The sequence below is a fragment of the Podarcis muralis genome, chromosome 2, assembly GCF_964188315.1.
Source record: "Podarcis muralis chromosome 2, rPodMur119.hap1.1, whole genome shotgun sequence".
Lineage (NCBI taxonomy): Eukaryota > Metazoa > Chordata > Lepidosauria > Squamata > Lacertidae > Podarcis > Podarcis muralis.
Window position 1 is genome coordinate 121996815 of NC_135656.1, and position 10360 is coordinate 122007174.

A 10360-nucleotide genomic window follows, 5' to 3' on the forward strand; every position below is an offset into this window, starting at 1 on the left:
TTTGTGTCCTTTGTTTATCTTCCTGTCTAACAGACCTCCCATACAGCGATTGCAGGAACTAATTGGCTCAGCTCCGACTTCCTCTTTCCCTGTCTATTTTCCCGCCTGTTCACTCTTTCGAAGAGTGTTGGCTCTGTTCCCCCTCTCTCGCGCTATCAGTCGTCCCCTTGGCAACCTGCATTCCTAGGGCTGGAGGAGATGAAGCGAGCTGATGGTCTGCCTGATTAACCCCTAAGCTTCTCTGCTCCTGGCTGCTTTCTGCAACCTGTGGCTGATCTTCACTGAGAGCTGTCTCATTCCTGACATCATCTATCAGGGAAGGGAATCTCTATGTTTTGCTCAGAGGCAGAAATAAGGAGAGGAATATTTACAACAAGTGGTCACAAAAACAAAGTGAAATAATTTGAAATATATACAGCTTCCCACTGGATATTCCAGTTGTGCAGCCTTGTGCCAAATCCACTTCCTTCTGCACAAAAGGAAGAAAATGTCAGACCCTGTATGCAGCATATATGTTACATATACATATTTAGTTTACATATACATCTATACATTTATTTGAGAGCCAATGTGGTGTTGTGGTTAAGAGCGGTAGTCTCGTAATCTGGGGAACCGGGTTCACGTCTCCGCTCCTCCACATGCAGCTGCTGGGTGACCTTGGGCCAGTCACACTTCTCTGAAGTCTCTCAGCCCCACTCACCTCACAGAGTGTTTGTTGTGGGGGAGGAAGGGAAAGGAGAATGTTAGCTGCTTTGAGACTCCTTAAAGGGAGTGAAAGGCGGGATATCAAATCCAAACTCTTCTCTTCTTCTTCTTCTTAGTTGTGGAAAATAAGATCATGCAACACCGGTCAGGGTGACACAGGTATAAAGATCACCCTGGCATATTAAGAGGATATATTTCAATCAAGTTCTGAAAAGGGTTCCTATTTAGTGATACATTAAATCAAAAGGGCCTCTGATTGTTCTGGGATGACCGTGCATTCACTTTGGAAATGACGTGTTAGGTTTTGGATAGATTAAAAAATAGGTACAAGAGCAGCTCATAATAAACACCTGAAAGGGAAATAGCTTCTTTTCATAAGTATTGTGCTGCACGCAGATTCCCTTGGTGGGAAAAGTGCATTAAGAATCAAATTCCATCTTTTGTTTTTGTTGTCAGGTGCTCCTTTGTGTTCAGATCAGGCCTCAGTACAATAATGTAGCACTTGGGGAGGAAGATGCAGCCCAGGAGCCCTGCACTGGAGGCCAACATAGAGAAGACCTGCACAGCTACCATGTATTTCCCCTTGGTGCTCAGGTAGGTGGGCACAAAAGACACCCAAACACTGCAGAAGACCAGCATGCTGAAGGTGATCAGCTTAGCTTCATTGAAGGCCCCAGGCAGCTTCCTGGCTAGGAAAGCCACCGTGAAGCAGATGGCAGCCAGGAAGCCCATGTAGCCAAGGGCTCCATAAAACATGGCAGCAGACCCTTCATTGCACTGCATGATGATCTCTCCAGGCTGGGAGTGCATGTCAGAGTCTGGGAATGGAGGAGATATTCCCAGCCAGGTGGTGCAGATGACAACTTGGACACTGGAACATGAAAGGACAACAGCATTGGCCAGAGTCTTCCCCAGCCATTTCTTCACCCTGTTCCCTGGCTTTGTGGCCAGAAAAGCCAGCACAACGGTAATGGTTTTGGCCAACAAAGAAGAGACAGCAGCTGAGAAGATGAGGACAAATGCAATTTGTTGGAGAAGACAGGTGGCTTTTCTTGGCTGGCCAATGAAGAGCAAGGAGGACAAAAAGCAGAGCAAGAGGGATACAAGGAGGATGTAGGAAAGGTCCCTGTTGTTGGCTTTGACTATGGGAGTTCCTGAGTATTTAATGAAAATTCCTAACACAAAGCATGTGATTAAGGAGAATAACAAGGTAAAGGAAGACAAGAGAATCCCCAAATAGTCTTCATAGGACAGGAAAGTGATAGTCTTGGGAACACATTGATCTCGGTCCTTGTTTGAGTGCTGATCTTCCGGACATTTGGTGCAGCGGTCTGCATCTGAAAGTAAGATGAGTGATTTCAGTACCCAGCGTCTCAAGCTGGGGATATTCCCAGCCCTGACCTGAAGATACTATGACTTGAATTGGCAACCTTTTGCAAATCAAATCCTGTGCTACTGAACTACAGCCTTTCAACCAGCAGAAGCAGAATGATCTGAAGTTTTCCAGGAAAGCCTCTGGCAAGGCTGGTGGAACGCGGTGGGCATCCAGCTGGTGAAAACACAGTTTGTTTCCTAGGAAGAAAGCATGGGTCCCACATGGGTCACCAGAAGAGAAATTTCAGAGAAACCAGATGTCCTATTTCTAAAGATTCTAAGAAAAAACCCAATTCAAAATCAAACCACAGGGAGTCTGTCATCACTACATATGATGATGATGATGATGATAATGATGATGATTTATTTATACCCCACCCATCAGATACGCCAACCTTGGGTAAAGGTCATGTTTTATGCGGGGGCTGGGATAAAATAAAGTAATAGCATTGTGTTGGACAGGATCACAAAAGTTGTCCCTCGCTTCCTGTTTCCGGCGGTGAGACATGGCTGGCTCCCATACGATCGAATCCCAGCCATGCCGGTAATTCAGGGCTGATAGGGGGGTAATTAGCCCTGGCAGACTCCCCAGGGTGGGGGAGGACTGTCTCGTAGACCCACAGATTGTCCGAGATTGTCAGTTTGCCTCAAGGTGCAAGTGACAGGACACTGGGTCCTAGAGCACGACACGGCTGGCATTCTCCGATGTCACTCTCATAGCCGGAAATATCTGTGTGATAAAATAATTGGATTTGGACAATAAAAAGACATAGTCTGGACCGAAGAAGATTAAGAAAAAAACCTGCAGAACTGTACAGTCCCTGGTGTTTAAGCTCGGGCTTCAAAGAGATTCTCATCATGGCATTTGGATTACGGAGGTATTTGGTATGTCTTTTTTCTCCTCTTAACATCTACAATTGGTTTTCTATGCCAAGCCTCATTAAGAAACCTATTTTTTTTTTAAAAGAGTACAGATGGGCTTCTATTTATAATTAAATAGAACTGTGCAGCTTTACTCAGACTTGAAAAACTTGATAAACATAAAAGAAGAAACAAGATGGTGTTTGTTAATATGATGCAGCACGGAAAGATAAGAATTCCTCTCTTTTTTGAGGGGAGTAGGAAATATTTGCTGGCTGACTCTGTAATGTCTTGAGATAACAATTTGGGATAACGTATAGTGCAGCTGTTTACAGAAATTTTTCAATATGAGAGAGAGAGAAGGCTGAATGGATGTCTAGCAGCCCCCCCCCCCCAGGGCCCAAAGGGGGGAGATTGTGTGGTCTCCAAGAAGGCTGATTGATCGCCAAATGACTTATATCTGTGGAACACAATTCATTTACATTGCAATATTGCAAACAGTCTCCCCAACAATCTATAGTAACAACTCAACAACGTGGAAGACACTGCGTCACTAAATCTCAAAAGAAAGGTTTGGACAACAGGCTGGATTGGAAGATTGGAATGAAGTCAGGAAAAGCTGCGTTGGAAAATAGACAGTTGGGGGGGGATATTTACAAATAAAGCTGTATTTGATGAATGAAAGGACATATGACTTTTGACATGATTGAGAATCGCATAGCCAGGGGCAGAGTACTTTAAAGTGTTAAAAGCAGAAGGCAGAAATATGAAAACAATGAGAAGAGGCAGGACTGAAGATTTGGAGATATGCTTCAGAGGTCCAGAGTATGGGGAACCCGGAAAAATTAATAATTACAATTTGGACTATAAAATAAATAAAAATGATTTTTAAAACACACACACAGAAGTTTCCCTATTCCTTCAAAGCTGTACTTTTCTCACTAGCCTTCCACAGTGGAGACTGTCCCATTTACACAGGGAGCACAATCATAGCAGCAAAGTGGCTCTCCTTCCCGGATGACCTTGACATCCCCAATATGACAGCTCTCAGCACATCTGGAATGAGGAACGGTCTGCCCATAAAGAAAGATGGCCAGGAGTTAACGGTCTTTCTATCCATGCAATAATAGTGGAGCCAATAGTCCCAGCTCCTGCCAACCTTGCAGTTCTAAAGCTTGCTTGTGCAAGTAGATAATTAGGTACTGCTGCTGTGGGAAGGTAAACAGCTTTTCCATGCATTCTGGCACTCGTCACAGTGTCCACTTGCACCAGAAGCTGGCCACATGACCCGAAAAAAGCTGTCTACAGACAAATACGGGCTCCCTCAGCTTGAAAGCAGAGATGAGTGGCACACCCCATAGTTGGATTCGACTGGATTAAACTGGCTTTAACTTTACCTTTACTAAATAGTTTAGGGAATTTTAAACAAAAATAGATTGTGAAGACCTCCAACAGAACCTCTCCAAACCTCAGTGACTGAGCAGTAAATTGGGAAATGTAATTCAATAGAAACAAGTATGAAGTGATGCAGGTTGAGGCAAAAAATAGTACTTTCATAAATATGCTCATGGGAGTTGAAGTAGGGATGACACTTCCTACAAAACTGAAATCCCTTTCAATCCAAAATCCTCTGTTTTCTTTTTCTTTTTTGGATCATAATCAAATGTATCTGAATGATTTAACCCACCTTATTAAACCAAAGGGGCCACACGATGGCATCCTGATCAATGGTGACTTTTACGTCTGCGGATCCCTCTCTCTCCATACTCCCAACTTTCCCCACGTGAAGGGAGTCATTGGCAAGCATCACAATGTTCACCACGTCAAATTCAGCTGTCAGGTCCCCATTCTCATCTAAATATACTCCGCCTATAGAAGCATTGTAGAACTGAAAATCACTCAGGAAACGGTGTAACTGGAATGACAGAGAAGATCGCAGCATTTCCGCCCAGTTGGTTCACATATAATCTAGGCACCTAGTGGCCATGGACTATTTTTCTATTTAATGTTCTCAATATACTTGAGGTCTTTCAAAATGAGCTCTTCCTTCAGCTGAGTAGCTTAAGAAATAGGTTGCGTCCAAGATCCTGTGACTTGGGGCTAGAGAGAGTATGGCAGCTCCTCTCAGAGTCCTGCTCCAAGCGGTGGCTGCAGCTGTGGGTCTGGCTGCAGTTGTGGCAGCTACCAGTCAGGCTATAGACTTGCAGACCAGGCATTTCATGAAGCAGGCTTGTGACCCTCAACCCGAGTGAGAGGCTGGTTGAAAGGGAACTTTGGTTTGGTGCAGTTCCCCCTCTGAATGAGAAACAGTGGGAGGAAAGTAGCTAGGTGGGTAGGGGAGAGTGTGGTTGGAGTGGAGGGTGGACTGGCCACCATCGGGAGTGGAGACCTAGGTGTTTGGTCTCTGTTCCTTGTTAAAGCCCTCTCACACCACCAGAGGTTACTAGTAGCAGATCTACTGAGCCCTCTGGTCTGGTGCTGCTACTGCTGAATGTCAGATCAGTCCATATTAAAAACATGCTGTTCCATGATTTGATTGCACATGAGTGGGCTGATTTGGCTTGCATTACCAAGAGTTTTTTGAAGCTAAGAGCCGCTTGATGGTGGATCTGTGGAACAGTCTCCCTCGGTAGGTTGTGGACGCTCCTTCATTGGAGGTTTTTCCAGGAGAGGTTGGATGGCCATCTGTAAAGGATGATTTACTTGAGATTCCTGCATTGCAGTATGTGGGGCTAGATGACTTTCAGGGTCCCTTCCAACTCTCCAGTTCCATGATTCTATGATTTGCGTGAGGGAGATGGGTGGGCCTGACCTTACCTAGCTCTGCCCACCTGAATTTTTGATACTGCCTGAGACTAGACTAGGGGGTCAAGGCAGGGGAGTTGCTATTGTCTACAGGGACACCATCTCCTTGACCAGGGAGCCTCTTGACCTTGGAAAGGGTTTGTGGAGAAACTTTGGAAATAAAAGTCATGGAACTTCTTACATGCAGTAGAATTCTATCTTGCTTTAACTTTGGAATGCTTTGTTTGTCTTTGATAATTAGGAAAGTGAGATATGATTATTTTGATGAAAACAATTATGATGGTTTACCTAGGAAAGTATATGAATGGAGATTTAAAATGAATGTGATACAGAACAGAAGGGTCTATCAGTTCTACATGAATCAATATTCACCTACAGTATTTTATAACCTTATTTATCTCCTTTTTTAATTCTTGCTTTGTTGTTTAGCTGTTTAGTCATGTCCGACTCTTCGTGACCCCATGGATCAGAGCACGCCAGGCACTCCTGTCTTCCACTGCTTCCCGCAGTTTGGTCAGACTCATGTTTGTAGCTTCGAGAACACTGTCCAACCATCTCGTCCTCTGCCGTCCCCTTCTCCTTGTGCCCTGCATCTTTCCCAACATCAGGGTCTTTTCCAGGGAGTCTTCTCTTCTCCTGAGGTGGCCAAAGTATTGGAGCCTCAGCTTCACGATCTGTCCTTTCAGTGAGCACTCAGGGCTGATGTCCTTCAGAATGGATAGGTTTGATCTTCTTGCAGTCCATGCAACTCTCAAGAGTCTCCTCCAGCACCAGAATTCAAAAGCACCAATTCTTCGGCGATCAGCCTTCTTTATGGTCCAGCTTAATTCTTGCTTAATTTCTGTTAATTAAAGGAAATGGACCTACAAATCTGTCATTGAACCGGCCGTTATTTAAAATGGAACAAAATCCATCCAGATAATTAGAGAAGGAAAATGAATACCTGTGATGCTTGGACTTTTCCATCTTCCAACCTGTTCTGACCCGTCATCATCACCCTCTTGGATCTAGAGGAGTACACAGCATTTAAAGCATTCAAGGCAAGGGCCAGAGCTCGGACCGTGTTGTAAATGCTGGAGGTGTCCTGAAACAGGCTCCTTTCAAGGACATCCTGAGGGAAACCCGAAAAGTTCTCCTTCACTTTGCATTGCTTCTGGCCTTTCACAGAAAACACATGCTTTGAATATAAGCAATGATAGCCTTCAGGCCAACATGGATGGACATTACTATAAGGGAAAGAAACTGGCAGATTACCATCATGTTTTGATCTTTTTTTGGTCTGGAAAAATAAAGATAAATATCCATGAATGTGTTTGTTCTCAAGTATTTCCAGAGACATGCTGCAGCTGACATATGAGAAAGCTATTGTTATCCAAACTTTCCCAGTAACGGGTTTCAGGGTTTCACCCACTATTTCCAGCGTACGTGCGGCTTCTAGGGCGGACTGAAAGTCCCCATAGTAAAGAAACACATTGATTCGCCTGTCCATAGAAAGTGAAATCTTCTGCTGGAGCTTTTTGTATGCATTGGCTATAAAAAGGAAGCCTCGTAAAATGGTTTGTGAGAATACAACACAGACACCGTCCTTAGCAAGCGCAGGTGCCAGGGTGCTCAGAAACCTTTTTCCATTTTCAGAGTCAGGAGCTATGAGCCCAATCCAAGTCCACCTGAAATGCAGGAGTAGCCTGACAATCCCTGAGCCTGGGGGTTCTTCATTTGGGGTCATTGGGTAGAGCAAAGGAGATTGTGTTTTGTCAAGGGCATGATGAACAGAAGCGTAACTGACCTAGGAAGAAAAGGAAGATATAGAGGGTTTTACTGGTCAACTGGAAATTGTGGTCAGGGAGAGCCATATTCTGCAGTGCTTCTCTGGAATGGAGATGTAGGACACTTATAGGAAACAATACACTCTGGCCAGTGACCGAAATAAATAGATTCATTCATTATAGGCAACAATATAACATATCTTCAACATCATTTCCACCCAGAATGCCCCCCCACGATGTTTGAGGCTATGTAGAGTTAAGATGTGTTGCATTTTCTACTTTTAACATTTGGTTTGGGGAAAGGGGTCGATTTCTAGCTCACTTGAGTGTTAGTTTCACATGAGTTTCGTTCCTTAGATTTGTTTTTCTGCCCAGTCTATATTATTCCCCCACCTTAAAGTACCAGGGCAGGTTACCAAAATAGGCTTGTGTGAAGCCATCCCAGAGATATCTTCTGGAGGCTGCATTTCTGTCCCACCAAAGTATGATTCATGCCCCGTGTAAATTGCTATTTTCCTAGAAAAAGAGGTGACAGAACTCACCCTGAACCCTTGTCCTCTTATAAAGTGCCGGCTGAAAAAAGATTCTATTTCCCCCTTGTAAGTATAAAGTACTTAGCAGCTCACAGTACACATCTTGTGAGCTTCCTGTTGTAGCTTCTGAGAGGCATCTCTCTTTCCAAAAGGCTTGTTCCTCCCCTTAGTCGTTTCTGATGGTGATTCTCTTTTGAAACCCTTCTTCACCCAGCAGTACATATCCTCCAACATAAGAAGAGCCTCCTGGATCAGGCCAATGGCCCATCTAGTCCGATATTGTGTTCTCACAGTGGCCAACAAGATGCTTGTAAGAAACTAGCAACTGGCACCGAAAAGCATTGGTGCCTCCAACTAGGAAGGTAGATCACAGTCATCATGCCTAGCAGCCATTAATAGCCCTTGCCTTCATGAATTGGTTTAATCCTCTCTTAGAAGCTTCACTGCCTCCTCTGGGAGTGAGCTTCATAGTTTACTTCCTATTCAGAGAGGTTGCTGTTCTCTGTATGTTGCCCATGCTAGTGTGTTCATACCTGGGGGATTTTGTAGGTTCCCAGCATACTTGAAATCTGGAGTGAGGTGTCAGAGTTGACCCCTTCAATGAAAACCAAGGGCTTCTTCTCTCTTCCACAGTGGTAGTTTGGGACATTGGCCCTCCCAGGAGAGAGCAGATCTAGCGTGGCGTCATAGGTCATTCTTGCATTGAAAAAATTCTCATAGATGTCATAGCCCAGGGTGATGTTGGGTAAGATCCCAGGGTCCTGATTAATCTCATGGATGGCGATCATGAAGGACAGGCGATACCAGTATGCTCTTGTCCCTCTTTCCCTGTAATAAACATGAAGCCTAATGTCAGTCTCCGTTCAGTGAAAAGTGTCAAGTCCCTGCTTTCTTAACCCTATAAGAAATTGCAGCCACAAGAATGAAGCAAAACAGAACATCCACATCACATAATCAGCCATATGTGAGTTCGTTGGAAGGTGAACGGCTGCTTGCCAGTTAAGGAGAGATAGAAGCATATTTGAGCACTTGAGTGCTGGAAGCAGGGAGTGAATACAACTCTCAAATATATTTAGCAAAAGTTTGTAAAAGGACAGGGCACTAGTTCAAGGGGAGTGGTAGGTTGTAAGAGTTTGTTTCTTTATTTTTTTAAAAAGGAAGAGGAGATGTAAAATAGAGATCTTTACCAGTCATATAATTCCTGCTTCTCATTGTTATTGCTATTCTTATCCTATTTAGTAGCTACGTTTCACCCTAAGGTCCCAGGGCAGGTGAACTGTACTGGCTGCCAGTTGATTTCTAGACTCAATTCAATGTGATTGTATGTTAACTTGATAGATAGATTGCTATAGTCCTGCTCCTTTCAGAGGAGTGCGGATCAGGCCATCTTCACATTTCCCAAGTCAAGAAGTTGGGATGCAGATGATCTCAGGCTCTTCATGATTCACCATCAATTTGGTTTATTTCCAGTGGAAAAAAGAGAGGAAGGAAGCAATGCACATGCATTTCGTGTCTTCAATGGACAAACTCTAGAAAGCAGGACTTGTCCCTGGCATATAAGGATTAGAGGCCTGGGCAATCACAGCTAAGCACAACAGTATTCAAGAATATGCTATGTATATATGCCTACCCATTAATCACAATCTTATCTGCTATGCTGAAATTGCAAGGGGAAAGTACCGTATTTTTCGCCCTATAGGACGCACCTTTCCCCCTCCAAAAATGAAGGGGAAATGTGTGTGCGTCCTATGGGGCGAAGGCAGACTTTAGCTGAAGCCTGGAGAGCGAGAGGGGTCGGTGCGCACCGACCCCTCTCGCTCTCCAGGCTTCAGGAAGCTATCTGCAAGCCTTGGGAGCCCGTGGGAGTTCCCATTGGGCTCCTTAGGCTTGCGGATAGCAGCCTGCATCTCAAAGCCCGGGGCGCGCACTTCACTTCCCCAGAGGCTTCACTTCCCCAGAGGCGGTTTGGAGGCTAGCGGCGGGAGAAGCGCACTTCTCCCAGCCGCCAGCCCCGCAACCTGGGGGACAGCGGGAAGACGCAGCGCGCCTCCCCGCTGTCCCCCGACGCGGTTTGGAGGCTGGGTTTGGAGTCAAAGCCCTTGGTGGCACAAGACGTCTTTAAATATGCAGCAGGCAATTCAAGCTCTCATTTCTGTAATATCTGTTCTTTGTGTTAAAAGTGGGTACATTGCTTGAGTTTTGCCAAGGAATAAATCACTATGATTATGATAATTATGCAGGGAATATGCATGTCTGGAATCACTTGTGGAGCTTGAGCAGCAGCTACAGAGCTGGAAGAAAATATCACAATCTGTT

At 44.8% G+C, this 10360-nt stretch overlaps 2 protein-coding genes across 2 annotated transcripts in view; one reads left to right on the plus strand and one right to left on the minus strand.

Annotated features, from left to right (window-relative positions):
• Positions 1-10360, plus strand: part of LOC114592563 (uncharacterized) — a 400972-nt gene that overhangs the window by 247812 nt on the left and 142800 nt on the right.
• On the minus strand, positions 1132-9951 carry LOC144327073 (vomeronasal type-2 receptor 26-like). The gene is made up of 4 exons (XM_077925288.1): positions 9893-9951; positions 8578-8872; positions 3887-4013; positions 1132-2042 (listed from the first exon to the last, which is right to left on the minus strand). The coding sequence occupies exons 1-4, from the start codon at positions 9949-9951 to the stop codon at positions 1132-1134; spliced, it is 1392 nt and encodes a 463-aa protein (XP_077781414.1).